This window comes from Clytia hemisphaerica, unplaced genomic scaffold (genome assembly GCF_902728285.1).
Source record: "Clytia hemisphaerica strain Z4C2 unplaced genomic scaffold, Clytia hemisphaerica genome assembly, whole genome shotgun sequence".
In the NCBI taxonomy this organism is placed as follows: Eukaryota; Metazoa; Cnidaria; class Hydrozoa; order Leptothecata; family Clytiidae; genus Clytia; species Clytia hemisphaerica.
Genome location: NW_027103728.1, coordinates 230,989 through 250,043, shown reverse-complemented (window position 1 = coordinate 250,043; position 19,055 = coordinate 230,989). Strand labels below are relative to the sequence as shown.

Below are 19,055 nucleotides of genomic sequence, written 5' to 3'. Positions count from 1 at the left end.
TCATTTCCTGGTGTTTTTTTAATTTGAAGAGTTGATAAAAAATGAAAGGAAAGGATAAGAGAGAAGAAGGGAACAGTCAATGTAGATCCCTTTTTAATTAATTGAATGAATTTTCATTTTTTCAAGAACTAATGTTTATTTCGGAACCGACAACCGAGAGTTGAGTAGTTTCTCTTCACTTTCTTCAAAGTTAAATTCTGTTTGAGATTTGAGATTTGAGTCAGAATCAATTGAACAAAATCCATACCCTTGCCCGGAAACCATTAACACGGGGATTTTGATTGAGTGATTTGTGGCCGTTTCCGCTATCTTTTTGTAACGGCCTTCCGCTCTTGCGCTCGCTGTGCTACATGTTTCGAGAAATCGAAAGTCATCACAATATAAAATCAAAACACGGCCCTGGGTGACAAGTTTACTTTTTGAATGGTTGACAATGTTTACATTTTTATGTGTAATGTAGGTAGAAGAAAGGTCACAGGACTGACAGAGTAAAGCCAAAGGAAAATCAGAGTTCTGATGATGTTACTGGCCAGTTGAATTATTGTAAGAAAAAATTTATAAATTTATTAATGGAAGCCTCCTTTTTTGAGGGTAGAATCAAAAAAGTCACAACAACAAAATATTTGAATTTTTGATTTGATTTTGATTGAATAACATAACAACATGTCTGCAGTTGGTGCAGATGCGGAGTACATGCTAGAAAGAGCTCTAGAAGAAATGGACGATATTTTTAAAGATGGAGATCCACATCAGACACAACATCCTTTCATAAAAAACTCTAGCACACCTGTACAAAATCAACATGTCAAAACACCATCAAAATCCTCAAAGAGAAAGTCTGCTGAGTGTAGCAAGAATGTCATCAAAATGCTTGACGAACTTGAATTCTTTTTGTCTGGACAATTAGATGGAAGTGAAAATTTTATCAACTCTGAAGAGAAAGAAGCTATTTTAGGCTATTGTAAAAAGCTTTCCTTTGTGTCTCTCTTCTTCAAAGAACTATTCAAGCCCTCTCCAAAGGTAAAACATATGTTTTTCTTTTCAACGTTTTATTTTATTTATAATTTTTTGAATTTTATGTTTTCATCTTCCTTTAACTTTCATTCTAAACTTTTAGAAAGTTTCCACTACCTTTCAAATTCAATTTATTTATAAAATTTGTCAGCCTCTTTGATATATATATAATATAGTTTTTCTTTTATGTTTTTAAAACTCTTTTTTTATTTAGGCTTTTAGCTAAACTATCTATCCATCTATATTTTAAGTATTAAAAGGTCATAAGACCCATTATCCATGCATAGTACGAGAGACAGACAGAGACATTATTATTAAAGTAGTTATTTTGATAACCACTGTATATAAATCTGGGCGCTGGAAATATCAACATATGTTCTTCAAACAGTGCTTGCTTTAAAGTTTACTTTTAAGGTTGGCTCATTGATTATCATCACTTTTCTTTAAGGTTTTCTTTGGTTAAAAATTTCAAGTATATACTATAGATATCACATTTTGCATTTTTCCCAGAGGCCTATGGCTAACCATCGGCTAGACACAGGCATTGTAAAAAATGCATTTATGATTTCAAACATAATACTTTCTTATAATTGACATATATACATTATACTAGACTAGACAGTTTGGAATCCTTGTCCAACTGATTTTCTACAGTCTTCTAAAATTTTAAGATTAATTTCCCTGTTTGTTTGTAAATTTTTGCAGAAAATTGTCCTTTCAAAGAAAATAAAATGCAAATTCTGGCTACTGTAAATTGTTGGTGAAAAGAGGCAAACTTTAAACTAGACAAAAATTGTATAAAATTTGCTACTAGTACTACTGGCAAAAACCGGGGTCTTTCCGTAGTAAACATTACGTCATAAATATCATGAATTAAAGGGGAAGAAAAGAAGAACATAAGTTAATTTAAAAAAAGAAGGGTTAGCTTGCTTATTGGTTCTAAGAACTTCAATTTCTACAGTAACAGATTGTTTTCCTGAATTGTAATGTTATTTTTGGTGTTTCAAGCTCTCTTATGCAGGGGGGCTCCAAACCTGTTAAAGACAATTAAGCCAAAACAACAATAGATCTTTTGCTAGCTAGGATGTCATGCTGAATAATTTAAAAACTCCACTCATTAAAAACAATGACCAGTGATGCATTATTGTTTTAAGTGTGCATTAATTTTTTCTTACCATTGTTTTGAGACTAGTTTTTAATTATTCAACATAGACATCCTAACTAGCAAAAGATCTATTGTTGTTTTAGCTTAATTGTCTTTAACAGGTTTGGAGGCCCCCTACATAAGAGGAACGAGCTCTTACCAATTTTTTACCACATCCCCTTTTCTCCATTGAAATTCCTGAATTATTCAGTATTCTTCCCAAAGTTTGATTTTAACAACATAAGATATTTTTTGAAAAGCTATTTTTATCAGTCTTATTTTAAAAGTTGTTCTACTTCTTCAAGTTTGAATTTTGTATTTACTAAAAGGCTTTTTATAACTTTGTATAGCTACGTTTCAAATTTCAAAGCTGCTTTTTTAAATTGAAGATTTTATCTTCAGAACTTTAAATTAATAATAATTTTTATTAGTGATAGCAGACAAAAATTACCACTGTAGCTTTAAAGTTTGAGCTACCAACCAAACCAAAAACCAACTTTTGGAAATTCCTATAGTTCTATTTTATTACTTTCACAAGAGAGTATTTTAATTAGATCCCAAGAGCTATGAAATAGAATAATTGATTAAAGTAGAGGGTAAATCAAGATAAAAATATAGAGGGTCCCCTCTTTTCAATAAATTAGATTTTAAAATGTAAAAAGAGAAAGGCTTGTTCCAAATTGTAATTTAGGGCCCTTTTAGATAGTAAAAATATTATGATTTCATAATTTATGAGCGTTTTTCATATTTTCTAAGAGAATTGTTTGTTTTGTTAACTAATTGTTTCACCTATTCTGTTTTTAAGTCCCACTTTGCTGGATATTTGATTAAAAAAAGTAGAACAATTTTGGTCATTTTGCTGTTCATCTGATACATATATTTATTTTGCTGATGAATTTCATGTTTCTCTAAAATTTACACTTAAATGATTATTGGATGCTGTTGAATAAGAAATTCTTGATTTGAAAACCATTTGTTTGAATATCAAAATTTTACGTGAATAATCATTTTTGTTTTCAAACAAGCTGCTGTTTTGAAGAATTCATATGACAAAGGTATATACATTGGGATCAGATTTTCTTAAAACTAAGTATTTTTTTAAGTGTTTGCACATTTGCTAGATTTCTTTTCCAGTCATATCAGTATATAGTGTAAACTGTAATGTTAGTTTATTATATATGTCTGAAATACTACAGCAGGTTGCTTTTGTATACATGGCTTTCATATAATTTCTTTGCTCTGATTTTGTGCACACCAAAGAAGTTTCAAGTAAACTTATTATAGTTGGCGGAAAACTTTATCTAATCTGAAAGTTTGATTACTTGACATTTTTCGTTTAAATTACGCAGAACCAAAACAGAGAACCAATTTGAAACCTGTCTATTGATGGTAAATTACTATTCTCACATTTTGTACATTTTCATTTCAGAAAAACGAACCTCCGTTATACCCATTCAACAAGGTACACACTGACTTGAATAACGAGCTCACTTCTACTAAACTACTACACACACAACTAACAGAAACACAAGCAGAACTTGTTAAGACAAAGAAAAGCTTGGTAGATTATGCTAGAAAAAACGAAGAACTGCTTGTCAGGATTACAGAACAACGCTTAGCTCAAGAGAAAACAGAGAAGGTTGGTCCCTCCTTGGAGGGTCTTTTTAACTTCTTGCACTTCCTTCACAATTTTTTTGCACCCTGCATGACTTGCACCTATTCTTCATGTTTTGTTTTTGTCAAATGTTGTGAGCTGTTATGTGTTTGTTCTGTAATTATTGATCGTTTAGTTAGTCTATACAGTATGTTTGTCAACAGGTCTAAAAACAGAAAGGGAGGCTCTGATATTTTGAAATAATTTACAAAATATTCTGATAAGATTAAGAACGCGTTAGTGCTATTGGAGTTGACCTTTCTCATGTGTGTATCAAGAAAAGTTAGAACCCTCTTAGGGGTCAATTTAAAAGGGAGATCAGACCCCTATTCCTCAATGCCAATGTTTACTACCTGGATATTGCGCTGCCATCGAGGCAAAAAGTCCAATCTCAAAATTAGTGTCTGAGAAAACTAAAAAAAATTCTGTTTGGCATAGTGTTGGGGGCCCATCTACAGTACTTGAAAAAAGGATCAATCTCAAAATTTAAGGTAAGCTTTTATAGCAGAAAAATTCTTAGTTTTCTCATACACTAATTTTGAGATTGGACCTTTTGCCTTGATGGCAGCGATATATAGGCAGTATTTGATCTACACAAGGCAGAGAAATTCCCTAGCAGGAATAGGAATGGTTTTGTTTTTATGAAATTGTGTTTTTTCATTTCATCATTGGATATTCTTGAACTCTCATGACAATTATCCTAAAATGTTCTTAAGGTATTCTTAGGTTAGGATCCAAAGTCAGCCTGAATTTAACATGTAATACATACCTGCAGCATAAAGTGCCATTTTTTTGAAAGTTTTTGGAGAAAATTGGTAATTACAGTTAAAATTGCTCTAAAAATGACATTCCTATGTTCTGTGCCACATTCCATCATTGTAGGATATCATGATAACATAGCATTTGCTTAAATATTTAGCCATTTCTATCATGAATAGTACTTTTTTCAAAAAGCATGTAACCAGTCACTAGCTAGTGAAGATACTAGCTTCTTGGGAGACCTACCTTTATTTAATTTCAAAACTTGTAGTTAAAGTGAAAATAACATTTTTCTGAATGTAAAGTTTAGATATCCAGGCTAAAAGTTTCCCAGTTTTTGTATGTTTTACTAGCAGAGCTGAGTCCTCTGTTCACTAAGTCTTGCTTTCCTAAACATTTTGACAGATGAAATTCAGTAATTTTGGAAAACTTTTGAACTTTTGCCCCCCCCCCCTCAAAAAGGATGGCCAAAAAGGTTAAAAGAACTCGAATGATATCTTAATAGTTTTCAATTCATGTCAAATTTTTGTGTTCTTGTTCTGTTCTTATAAAAAGTATGCATTCTTTTCATGTTCTTTTCCACTGTTTTCCAAAATATAGTTAATTTGAATGAATTCCCATAGTTGATTAAGTTTGTCCAGGTTTGTCCTATATTTTTATTACACCTGAGCAGTTAGTCATTTGCTAAACATCAATAGGGTTAAAGGTGGGTACTTTGAGGGTACTTGCTTAAAAACTGTAAGGATTCACCCCTTCACCCTATTTAAAGTACTATTTTTACTGAGACTGTTTCCTATTTTTTCTTCACTCATTCGTATCCTATACTATATTTGCCAAATAATTTTGTGATATAAATGTTATGTTACAGATGTATTTTTCATTTATTTGACTCTTTCCCTTCCCTTTCCTTTTCTTTTCTTATTTTTTTCATTTTTTTCTGTTCATTGACTTTTCATGATATAATATGACTACTTGAAATCTAAAAGAGATGAAGCATGGAGTAGGGAATATTGATAAGTTCTTCCTCCAAAGTTTGCTCATGTGGCAATAATATTTATTTACAAAAGTTTACTTTTCTTTTTTTTTTTGGTTTGGTGTTTGGTTGATCAACTTGAATGGTTTGGAAAACTCAGTTCCTATTTCAGAACATTTTTTATACAATGAATATTTTTTGTGTAGTGGGCTGTAAAGTAAGTGGTTTATTTCTCTTCTTGCTGTTTTTGCAATGAATAAAAGTTTAAGCAAGGTAACTTCTTGCAAAGGAACTGCAAAAGTGACACACATGTCATGTCAGAGCCAAATCAGCCGAAAGGTTTGCAAAGGTTGGAGCTTTTTTATGACGTTTTAACGATGCTTTTACGACCCTAAGAAACATTAATTCTTCCAACAAAGTTTGAGCCACAATATTGAAATTTTTTAATCGAGATGTTTTCAGAATCTATGACCTTTTCAGTGATTCAGCTCTATTTTGTCTGTTAAGAAATTGTATTTACACGATTTTTTATAAGAACAAACTATATAAGAATATATGTCTTCTATGGCCAAAATATTAAGAATAAGTTAAGAACATTCTAAGGCTTTGTGGACTTTTAGCACTCAATTTCTTAGGAAAATGGACAAATATACTCAAAATGATGAAAATAAAAACATGTAAAGAACATTTTTAGGCTCAGAACTCAAAAAGGTAAGGACATCCAAAGGCTAATTTTTTTGGATGTTCTTATAAAAAAAGCATCTATCAGATGAGATTTGCTTGTGTTTTGACTGAGTAAAAGGAAACCAAAAATCTCCAAAAAATTGAGACAATCTATATTATCCAATTAAAAGCAAAATCAGAAAAAGTCATAATAGTCAAAACAATGATGTTTTTGCCAAAATTTACCCAAGTGATTTATTGATTTATACTCTTTTTTATAAGAATAATTTCATAAGAACAATGAGGCAGAGAATAACCAAAAAATGAGAGTCAGAAAATTAACAGTCAATTATACACTCTTTTCGTTTTATAAAAACAAAAGTGAGGCTCAAAATGGCCAAAAATAAGAACAGTTTCACTTTTTTCGTTTTATAAAAACAACTCACTTTTGTTTTTATAAAACGAAAAGAGTGTATAATTGACTGTTAATTTTAAAAGCAGGTTTATGAACAATGCTGAGCCTGGAATTACTCAATTTTAAGCAATTAAGGGGTCAAACTCAAAGCAGTAAAAACTGGGTATAAACCCTAAAATACCTCAATTTCACCCTTTAAAATAAGAACAGGATCGAGGCTCAAAGTGCGAAAAAATAAGAACAGCCGAGCCTCATCAGATTAATCTACTGGTTCTTATATAAAAAGAGTATAAAAAATGTAATATGAAGCCTGAAATGTGGCTCTGAAAAATTACAGGATAAGAATATTTTGTGCAAAAACAACCTGAAACAAATTTTTACTGGATCTTCTTTACAAAAGAAGAAACGATGAGGATGAGGACCCTGGCTAAAATTCATGTTGAATAATTTGTCCTTGTAAAAGTTCATCATATGTTCTGATGATATGTCAAATGCTTATCCGAAAGGGCTTCACAGCTCCTTGTCAAATAGTTGATCCGTCTCTTCTCTCTCATCCTTCTTGTTCATCTTTCGTGAAATCATTCAAGTCCATCTTTGTCTCTCTCACTAATCTACTCACATATATTTTATAAGGATTTGTTAAAGTGCAATTTTTTTAAATCTATCATAGCCGAGTGGTTAAGAGACTTTTTCTTGTTATGGGATTTCAAGTCTAACTGTTTATAAGGTCTCCACCAACCAAAATGATCATTGCCTAGATGTATATTGTGGATCAACATTTGATAGTCAAAATGAGATTTTGTTCTTATAAAAGGTTGACTGATTGGTCATGAGAGCAACTTGAATCAGTCTTGGTTTTAAAAAGAAGCTAAGTTGTGTCTTTGTATAAGATTAAACTTTTACGCTTTAATCAGCTTCAAGAAAGAGAGGTTTCCTTTCCCTATGACTTTTGAAAACAAAAATCATTTCAAGAGAGACACGAAAAAAGACTGAGGGTCGTCTTCTACTTTAACAGTCAAGAAATTGTGAATTGAGGTTGTAAAGATTCGCTGTGGAGATAATCGTTGAATATTTTTTAATTTGAAGGAGAGCTTGAGGTAATGGCAATTTTGGATAGTGCATGCTCTGTACCAATGTTTCTAAAAATAATTTTTTTGATTGATTATACTTTATGATATTTGGGTTGGGCTCGAAGTTCATGGTAATTCATAGAGGTTACACAATCAAATGCGACCTTTAAATTGCCTGGGTTAAAAAATTCCAATGCGATTTTTAACGGGGAGGGATCACAAAATATAAAGCTTTGCTGACATCCTATTTGGAAAGTACGAAGTTTGTTAAACCTTTTTATCTGAGATGTCTTCATAAATGATAACCTATTTAAGCCCTTCATAAATTACTGTAGTTTAGATCGCAGTTATGAACCTTCCCAAAACAGTTCTGAGATGTCTGACATTCTTTTCTAATGATGAAAACGCTCATAAAATTGTTTGAGGTTATTTAATTTAATTAAAAATCAATTAAGAGAGATTGAAGTTTGTATTGTTTCTACCTTTAAGCTCCTTACAATCTCCTTTTTAAACGAAGGCTAATTGAAAAGAGAAATGGACGAAGTATCTGAATGCTATGTTTCATTGTTTGTACTATAACCTTCTCTGCATTTTGTTTGGTGTGTGTTCAGTTTATATGTGTATTTCTATGTCTTGTTTGTCAATATTGATTGTAGTGATTGCTTTTGTTGGTCTTGTAAATAAAACGTGTTTGAATTAATCAATTTTTGCATTTATATTTTTCGTTGATAGTTTTGTATGTAGGTTTACCCTTTACCATGGGCCTTGGTATTCATTATTGGATCATTGATGGACTATTGGAGGGATGTAGATTGTTTTGATTAGATCGAATGATAAACTTACTCTCTTTCACATCTATTGGATGCAGTCAGGTCTGAATCTGACAAAGTGAATTGCCATTGGGAACCCAGAATTAGAACTTTGAATATATCCATCATAAATACTAAGAAGGTTTGCAAGGGGTTGCTATTGCTAAATATTCTGGAAGTATACATACGCTGTATACAGATGGGGTTTACTTTTTGTGCTGAGGTTAGAGGGGTTTTGCCCACTACGAGATGAATTGTTATTGATTTTGTAGTATGCTACCATGACCAGATTCTCAATGATTCACTTGGTTTTAATATCCCAATGATTCTTTCTTGTTGGCATTTCTAAAGTATCGCTTTCAACTTTTTCATTTCAACGCTGCAAAAATACGATAGTTTTTTATTATTACCTTATGCCAGACAATTGATAATTAGCTCGCAAAAGTTGCTTTAGAATGGCAGTTATACATTGTTTTTTGGAAAACATTCCCTTAAATATACAACTCAGATAAAAAAAGAATGTCGACTCTGCTTTTAAAAGGGTTCCCCTCTTTTTGCCACCCTTTCTGGATACGATTTGCAATCCCTCCTCTCTTTTCCGCTTCCATGCTTTGGAGGGATCCATTCAAGTGGGTAGCACAAGTTGTTTAAACTAAGGGCTTCGTTTACCGCCATTCAGAGGTTAATGGACCAAAACTTGTAGATGACGCTGTAGAAATGTTACCACTTTGATTACACCAAGAGAGGGAAGGAAAGAGAGAGAGAAGGAACAGTATAAATGTATTACAATAAACTTAATACGACCATAAAGAGAACTATTAAAAAGTACATTAAAAACAACTGAATAATATAGAGAGTTCTAATGGTGAGAAAAGCAATACAGTTTTATTATCAAGCGAGATATAAACTGTTTCATTTGAGGTTCTCGCCATTTTATAATTTTTACTTGTTCTTATTTTTTTCCAAAACTTTCTCCTTGTAAGCGAATATAGATCAATGTATGGTGGAAGGAAAAGCGCTTCGTGATATTTTGGTGTTTTGGTTTTCGTCAATATAAAGAATATTAACTCCTGAGGGCTTTCCTTGTTTCATTCAGGCTAATGTTTGATTTTGCCTATTACTGTACTTGTGTTTTTTTCTGTGTAGTTATAAATTCCATTCAGAAATTTTTTGCAGTCAAGTTTCATGGAATTGTGCTTGGTTTTCCTTAACTGACAATCGATCTAACCTGAATTTTAACTGATTTTAACCTCTTTTGTTATTTGTTTGCACGTACGAGCCTCTCTGAAACTTTCTACTTAAAACTATCGTTGTTTTTTCAAGAGAATTATTACTAACATTGAAAATAATCTGCGATTTTCAGAAAAATGACAAGTTATAAGCCACGACGAACAAAGGTAATACCCAGGCTTATGCATTTTAAGTTTTGATGTTACACAACTATCTTGTACACTATACTTATGATTTTTGTCTCTTTCAAAGCAAGCTGATATTATAGTACGTGATGTCTGTGTGAGTTATTATGTTTGAACTTTCAAAGCAAAATAAAAAAACTCGAATTCTTCGAGTTCTACTATTTGTTTGGTTTTCAAGGTCTATTTACCTTAAAATAGTATGTAAATATTGTAAATAATTATAAATGTTGTAAAAGAGGAGAGGTTTTGAGATGTTATTATTTTTGAGGTGATTTCATACGTGTTAGTTTAAATTTTAAGTATTGAAGAGCTGTCCTGAGTTAATTTATGTAGGTGATATAGATGCCAATTTGTCAAAGTGAAACCTGTAATACATAGTTTCATAGTCTTGGGTTTTGATGAACCAAAAGCAAGGGGGGTGTTAAAAGTATGAAGTATGACTTACCTAAAGGGGGATTGCCAGTTAAGGGGGGTCTTCTTACCTAAGGGGGGGTCTTCTTAGATAAGTTAGATAAGATCTTCCTTGAATTATGCAAAATTTCAATCTTTTATTTATACTGATTTTCTAAGGGAAAATTTTAAATGAATTTCCTAAGGGGGGGGGGGTCCTCTTACCTATGGGGGGGTCTTGACCCCTCTAGAAACTATGTTAATAAGAATTTTTGTTTGTATCTTTGACTAGACGCCTCAAATCGTAAACGAAAGAGAATAGAGAAGACAGGCTAATGAAATATTTAAGTCGGACCAGCCTATCTATTCCCTTTCAAATAAAAAATAGAATATGTCCACATTATTTGACGACAACAGCCTGCAAACCAACAAGCTTTATAAATACATAATTTATATGAACAGGATTTGTCTTTTTTCTCCTTTCACGTTCGATGTCAACGAATGCTCAAAGCTAGATTGATGACTACAGATAATGACGTGAAGTTTTAAAGTCTTTGCTTTTCGGAGATTCTCATATGTTATAAAGATGTCGAGCTTCTTTAGTTTAAATTCCATCCGCTTTTTATTGGTAGATATCATTTTTTCAAATTCTTTATTTTTCAATGCGATCATGAATGTTCATTTTGGCGGGAATTTTATTTTTGGGAGAAGGACTTGTTTGGTTGTTTCAAGAAGAAAAAGACTGACCAAAAATACGAGTAATAGACCAAAAGAAGGGATTTTCTAAAGGCTCATTAAGAATTTCGAGATCCAAATCAAAACATTGTAGACGTGATGTGATTTTCTTATTCCATCCTTCATAATTACACATCTATAATTTGAGTGAATGAGTAGTCAGTTAAAAGATTACAAAAAGATAGATTTTATGTTAAGATAATGTTTAAAAACGACCGAGTGTTCTTATATTATCATTTTGCACATTCGCGTAATTGATCTAAGAGACGCGTTTAAAGATTTTTGTGTTTGAAACGCTAAACTCAAGCTTGTAAATGTATATATCTTCAATACTTCAGGAAAGCGAGACATATGTCTGCTATCACATCAACTTACGACAAGTTATTTTTCTTTATAGGCTAATCACAGTGACTTATTGCTACCAGACGAAGACAATAGGGAAATGGACCAATTGAAAAACAGGATCGATACACTTCTCGATGAACAAGAAAAGAAACGACCTCAAGAAGGTATGCTGATCTTGGGTGTCAGTTTTTTTAGGGGAGGGGGCTGTCTAGAGGGAAAATATCTCAGCTCGATTATACATGAAAGTGGGGCAGTTGTCTGGTTTGGACGTGTCTCATTTTTTGGGCAACAATCAGCTTTCATTTCTTTAGTATGTACACTGAAATGTGGTTGAAATGGCATACACGTTTTTTTTATAAGAACAAACTATATAATAAATTAAGGCTGCGCTGGATAAAATGTTAAGATCAAGTTAAGAACATTTTAAGGCTTTGTGGCCTTAAAAACACCCTATTTCTTGGAAAATGGTCAAAAATATTCACAAAATAAGGTCTAAATAAGAACATGTTTAGAACATTTTTAGGCTTTAAACTCAAAAAGTTAAGAACATAAGAAGGCTTCAAAAATTTTGGATGTTCTTATAAAAAAACGTGTAGTGGTATAGTGGTCATCATCCTTGGCTCCCGCCTGGGAGGCCCGAGTACGATACTCACCGTGTCACTACGATTCACTCGACAGGTGAACGTACCTTCACCCGTGTCAACCCATGCTATGTGTGGGGATTCGGGTACCATTACTCTGGTATGTGTGGGTAGGCTTGGCTCGACTCGAGTCGAGGCTCGGCTCCCAGTGTCGTTCGAGTTTCAAGATGTACAGCATGGCTTGGTAGTGTCTGTCAGCGCCGTGATTCCTACTCTTTCTGGAGTAGAACCCATCCCAAATGCATTCGGAAGGCTCGTATCTATCTATCTGTGGTTCAAATTTTGTTAGTTTTCAATGATGATATTTTTTCTCCATCTACCGTTCGCATGTCGAAGTGTTGTTTTTTGCTATCCTTTTTTACACTTTACGATTAGCATAATGCTAATAGATTTTTCGCACCTTATATTTTCATATAAACATACCTTGTAATTTCCTTATCAAATTTTCACCCAATGAATGGTCGTAAGTTTTAAATCCCTCTCAGTGATAATAAATAAGCTTGTGCTAGATGTTTTTGTAACTACAGTATTTCGTTAGTTGGGTTCACGAGGAGAAAAATATGGATGGAACTGATGATGGTAATCTTTTCTGCGTCTGCGCGTTGAGTACTTTTCGTTGATTTCATCATTTTTGTATTTAACCTAGCAGGTATTTTGATCGAAAGAAGAATTTTCATGAATGTTTTTTTTTGTTTCTCTTTTCAGATAGTCTCTCCGGCTTGAAAGCAAGGCTTCGAGAAAAAGGTAGGAAATGATGATCATGATGGAGACTTATTCATACTGACATTGTATTTGACAAGAAAATCAATTCAGACATACTTCTATACTATCAGAATAGGATATTTAATTTGATTTGAATTTCTAAATAATACGTGGTTTAGAAAATTCGGCTGTTAGTACTAAACTATAAGACTGTCTCTCTAAACATCCTAGTTATTCCGATATAACGGAATAACCAGTCACGGCCAAAACTTTCAGGTTTTCAATGATCTTTTCTTTCTTTCCTAAAGAGGTTTATGTTTTGTTGAGTTACGTAATTTAAAGCATTATTGAAGTAAACGTTTGAATGTGAAGAGGCGACCCTCCTTACGCGAATCGAACGTTTGCTTCCATAACGACGGAAGTTATGTAACTTAACAAAACACGTAAAATCTCTATACCAAAAAGACGTTCAAAGATAAATATTTCCGATTTCCTCCACCTCCAGCATCAGAATGCAGTCGTTTGAAGATTCAGTTAGAAGACATGCGACAACAACAAGAAGCTAAAGATAACACTATGATCAAAATACAGGAACAAATACAACGCCTATTTGAGGTTTGTCTGCTATTGATTGCTTATTCAAATATTCCACTGCACTGGTCAGAAGCAGGGGGGTCAGTATAGAAAGAAATCTAGCAATTCAAAAATTTTTATTACCAAAAGAATAGTTTCAAGTTCGAAGAGACCCTCGTTTTCAGCTTCAGAGTATCATGCCATTCAAGACATCATTTAACCATTTTCTTACGCAGCGTATATAGAGGCGCACCTCCCTTCTATATCATAAAAAAGAAAATCTTTAAGACGAAGTTTAAGTCTATACTATACATCGGTATTAAATAATAACAGTTTCAAATGAATCTCTTTCAAATCTCTTTCAAATGAATTCCTTCGTTTCCATAGGAGAACGAGCTATTACGTCAGCAATTGGCCAGCGCCACCGCAATGCATTCCAACGGCTCCACCCCGCACATCGCTACACCACGAAGTAAGTGAAGAAGAAGAAGATCTAAGATTACTGTTTTGGTTTATCTTCGTTGACTTCTTGACACCAGAAAAGAGCTTTATAACAATGCCTTATAAGTGATAAAAAATCTATGAATAAGGCTGGACTTGACAGCAAACCAAAATTTTTCCCCAGTCAGGTCCAGTCTAACTCGAATCCTTGTAGTAAAATAAAGATTAAACATTGTTAATAGTTTGTTCTTTTATTAGCTTTTTGAGCTCGTATTAATATACTGACTTTGCTTTTCTCTTTCTCCTTCAGTAACGAATGGTATGGTACCGCAAACTCCTGAATCAGTCCGCTCGGCTTCCGTTCAAAAATCCAAATCCAAAGAAATCCTACAGATGAAAAGCGGATTGAAATCTGCAAGTGAACCAAATTTAAGTAAGTTTTTTTATCACTATAGACAGCTTTTAATGTTGATCTGAGGTTATGGATGCACTGTAGTAGCCTGTTCACAGAAAAGACTTAATGTCGGTTTCTGGCACTCTTGTAACTTTCTTTTCTTTTTATATTTTCAGTACGAGATGGAAACAGAAGTATTGGACTAGTTTCGCCACCTTCGGTAGGTTAACCTAAAATTATATTCTTTACTTTCCTACCGCGCGATTTCTTTATAAGTTTGTTGGTCTATCACACGGTCTATTACGCGTTTGCTTTTTTATCGCAATTATGTCAAATCCTTGATAAAGACTGCAATGACTTACTATAAACGACGTCAATATATGTAAAAAGTTTCAGACGGAATGGAATCGAGAATTAAAACCTGTGTTCTTGACCGTGTTACAGGCAAGGCTACGAACCACGATTGTTATTTCATTAGGTTTTACGACCCCACACAAAACCATTTTTTCATTATTTCTCTATTGTACAATCAGTGATCAAAGCAGATCAAAGTTCTTCCGTCTCAGACGGATTTCCGTCTCACAGAAATTTTTGTCAAAGTTTTCCACCTTAGTTAGAAATGGTTTTATTTAGCAAGAAATAGTGATTTTTGATAGATATTTATTTTCGCTGTATGATAGGCATTCTAAGAACATTCTGAGTTGTTTTAATAAACAAATTTTAGTGCCTTTCTAGCCAATATAGGGGGTAAAAAATTTTCTGTCTCATAGAAAAAAAAATGCTTTGACCACTGTACAATATATCAGATCAATACCTAGTTTGATTCATTTCCTGGCCTTTTTTTTATCTTCACGTTATTGCTTCTTTTTAGCTTTCAGTCAATGGAGATGAAGCCATATACAGACCTTTTCGGCAGTAAGATTCATTCCTTTTTCAATTTACGACACTATTTCTTCTTTATCTTTTGGATTCTCTTACCTTAACTAATATAATGAACCGTTTGTGTTTTTATCCTATGAATCTATTATCATTGGCCTTGTTATATGAATAGAACAATACCTTTTGTATTCTTCTCTTTTCTTGTTTCTTGCTATCAAGCCTCTGCCCCCTCCCTAGGAAAAGGAGTGCTAACTATGATGAACTATCTATCTTTCTTTAGACTTATATCAGACCAACCATTCACCACGTGGTCACTTGATCAAGTGCAAGACTGGATGCGAGATGAAGGCCTAGAAGAATACGCCAATAATTGCTCTAAATGTATCAAAAATGGTGAAGATCTCATCAAATTCACTTCTGCAGATTTTGAAAAAAGTCTCGGCATTTCAGATCCCATGATACGGAAGAAATTAAATCTAGCCCTCAAGGTACGAACTACTTAAATTAAAACTAAATGTCAAAAACACTTGTCACTGCCCGTTCAGCCTCATTTTATCGAGCTATTTTTGATAAGAATGTTTTTATATGAACTTCAAGAGATTTTCATCGAGAGGCTCAGTTCTCTAGGCGTGAATTACTTTTGTTTTTTTGCTACAAAGTTTTTCAATATATGTTTTCCTTATTAAGGCAATAACATCGAACAGTCCAGATTATGCAGGCCGACTCGATCATAATTGGGTGGCACGTTGGCTTGACGACCTTGGGTTACCGCAATACAAACAGAATTTTTATATACATAAAGTAGACGGACGTGTTCTCGTTAATATGACACTGGTAAGTCACATGCCAAATGCGTTTTCAATAGAGTTCTTTTTCCAGTTTTTAGGAAGCTGCCATACCATTCTCATATAAAAGATTTTTCTTAATGATTTTCTTTGAACTTTTTTTACTGAAGGTTGCACAAATCTATAGATATAGGGTATATAGGTATATAGTAACTTTCTGCTTCTTAAAATTATTAAAACCAAAGATCAAAGTACAACTTTCACGACAACATTATGTATCCAACAACAAATTCTCATGTCATTTCAAATTAAACTTTTTAGGATGATATCCTTCAACTAAAAGTTTTCAATTTACTACATCATGCAAGTTTAAAGAGAGCTGTACAATTTTTGAGGTAAAATTGCACGCTCAACGTTTAAACATTCAAATGATTTTATGATTCTAATATTTTAGTTATCTATTGAAAGTGAAACAAACTTATTGCCTCATTCGAAATCTTAGCACGTACAACCGCACGACAACAATTACAATTCAAAAATAATTAAACTAGTCATTTGGATTTTCCGAATCCGAATCTTTGACAAAATAATTTTCGAATGTAATCTAGCATATCCCTCTTTTATTAGACACCAGAAATTCCATCCACAATTTTTACGAGAAGTAGCGAACCAATCAGAAGAGAGATGTGATCACGTGATGTTGTGGACCAATCAGCGTATAATGCATTGGTTACGCTCTGTGGACCTGGCGGAATACGCCCCAAATCTACGTGGGAGCGGTGTACATGGAGGACTTATGGTAAGACGGATTATAATAAGGATTTATCATAAGAAGAGATTTTAAGTTCTCTGGTTTATGATTTCTACAATCATTTCATGCTAGAATATTGGTTTTAAGGTATTGTTTTTAAATATGAGTGATGTCGTTTGCTTACTCGTCATATTTAATTTACAAGCTTTTTCACATTGAATTGATACAGATGTGGGGCAAGATTGGCCAGAAAGAGGAAAAGAAAAACAATTTTGTTTATTCAGCATAATATAACAATAGCAAGACATTGTCCTGATATGAGATATGTGTATGATATGAAACGGGAACACCTATGTAAAAATGAAACCTTTAATTGGAAAATGAAAATGAAAATTCCTTTCCTTTAAAATCACATTCTTATTTTTCAGGTGTTGGAGCCTCGTTTCAATGCTGAAACATTAGCAAACCTTTTGTCTATACCAAACAACAAGTCGTTGCTAAGGCGTCACGTTGCTACGCAATTCATGACGTTATTAGGCGACGCATGTCAACGACAAAAGGAAATGACTGCAAAGACTGCCGATTTTGTACCCCTAAATGGCTCAGAAAAACATAAGGTAAGAATCTTTCTGAGTGTTTGAAAAAGCAGAAGCTTGCGGTTTGAAGATTTATTTTCGTACACATTTTTTATAAGAACATCCAAATTTTTCGAAGCTTTTAGATGCTCTTAAATTTTTGAGTTTTAAGAAATGCTAAAATGCTGTCAACTTCTTAATATTTTGAAAGCCTTTTGTTTTGGTAGTTTGTTCTTATGAAAAAATGCTTAGCACTAATGCTATTCACCCATCTTGCGCTAAGATCTATTTGCATAAGATCAGATTTTTTTTTTTTTTGAAGATAGGGCGTTCTCTTCCCAATAGATATCTAGATTCTGCCTCCTCTGAGAAACTACTTTTCTTTCATTTTTAGTTACGTAAAAAAGGTGGGTTAAATTTCGGAACACTGAGACGTCGCAAATCAGAGACGGACTTAGAGACGTTGATTTGTCCCATGGAACTTGACGTGTCGAATATCTACTCTCCACCGCCGGCTCTCGATCCCGACAACATGTTTGATTTGTCGGAAAATACTTCTCTCTCACCCTCCTTCACAAATGATAATGCAAGCAATTCAACTAATGACGTAAGTGTGAAACAAATATTTTTGAGGGGAGGGAGATCATGTCTTGTATAGTATAGTAAAGGGGTTACAACACATTTCAGGAGAGGTGATATATCACCACCGAGTCTAGGGAATAAATTTATCGGTTTTATGGTTGACTTTCGGTGAAAAAAGGGATACAAAAGATGTTTGTCTTGGTCTTCTATAACAAATTTGTCGGATTTTACCTACTGTTACTTTGTTATGCTTTTGACCTCTGCAACAACAAAATTATCTGAACAAAATCATTATTTTCATTTACAGACAAGTTGTACTGGACCTCGGATTGCTGAATTGTCTCAAGAAATCGACCAAATGACGGTAAGGCTCTTCTTACATTTTCTTCTGTATTCGAATAAAATTTTAGTTTTTAATCTAGGGATTTAAGAGTGTTTGTACATTTGACGGGTATTATATACTTTTTTTTTGTCTCGTGAGAAATTATGTTTCGCTCTCATGGCTCTAGTCTTCGATTATCAAGCACTTCCATGGTTTCCTCCAACATCAATCACAAAGAAAACTAGGAAAACTATTGTTATGAAGATCGAAATTTCACTCAAGTTTTTTCTTTATTTCATTAAGTCCATGCTTGGAAGTGACGACAACCAATGAAATTGCGAGACGAAGTCACGTGGTCGGTCAAATTACGGTGAAGATTGAGTGGTTTGAAATGAAGAACAATGAAAAATGAAAATGAACTTTTTATGAAGCTTTTGTTTCAATCTTTTTTCTTATGTTTTTTTTTTGAAATGCACACATCACCAAATTACGTGTTCTGTTTTTGATAATTATTTTTCGCATAACACTAAATTTTATATTGCCTTATTAAATCGGCGTGCCCTTTAAAATTTTGAAGCTGACACAGGACAAAAATGAGATGCGTTGTGAATGACCTGCATTACCTAGGTGTATGTAGGCCCTGTTCCAATTTTTAAGGTCAAAAACCTGTTACTAAGTATAGTATATTTTAGAAGGAACAAAAGGAAAAATTTCCAAACGACCCGCTGGAGTCCGTGCAAGGATGTGACGGCCTTTAAAGGTTTTATAAAAGCCGGTCAGTTACTCTTTGAGATTTTGCAGGTTTGCCTGTGCAATTTTTTCTCCAGGTAACTGCTTAATAAATTTAAATTCTTTTTTTTTACGATCTCAGATTAATTATGACTTTATAATGATATATTCCCTTTCAACGAAAGATTTTTTAATTATCAAACAAACATTCTTCCTTAATAATCTTTATTTGTAAATAGCAATAATATGAAAAAGATAAACCATATATTTTGATAAAAAACATCTAATCTATAAA

The 19,055-nt window shown here is 33.1% G+C and overlaps 1 protein-coding gene across 9 annotated transcripts; it reads left to right on the top strand.

Moving 5' to 3' along the window:
* The first annotated feature begins 414 nt into the window (after positions 1 to 414).
* On the top strand, positions 415 to 19,055 carry LOC136804907 (liprin-beta-1-like). 9 transcript variants are annotated; one of them, XM_067061420.1, is made up of 17 exons: positions 415 to 1,020; positions 3,588 to 3,797; positions 11,439 to 11,550; positions 12,733 to 12,771; positions 13,235 to 13,344; positions 13,690 to 13,774; positions 14,054 to 14,176; positions 14,314 to 14,357; positions 15,009 to 15,052; positions 15,297 to 15,504; positions 15,704 to 15,850; positions 16,123 to 16,196; positions 16,429 to 16,600; positions 16,981 to 17,169; positions 17,522 to 17,734; positions 18,017 to 18,073; positions 18,335 to 19,055. In XM_067061420.1, the coding sequence occupies exons 1-17, from the start codon at positions 664 to 666 to the stop codon at positions 18,362 to 18,364; spliced, it is 2,214 nt and encodes a 737-aa protein (XP_066917521.1). In that variant the 5' UTR covers positions 415 to 663; the 3' UTR covers positions 18,365 to 19,055. The 9 variants fall into 9 exon arrangements, with proteins under 9 accessions (XP_066917521.1, XP_066917523.1, XP_066917524.1 ...); XM_067061422.1 differs by having other exon boundaries at positions 416 to 1,020; positions 3,588 to 3,620; XM_067061424.1 differs by lacking the exon at positions 415 to 1,020 and adding an exon at positions 3,184 to 3,213.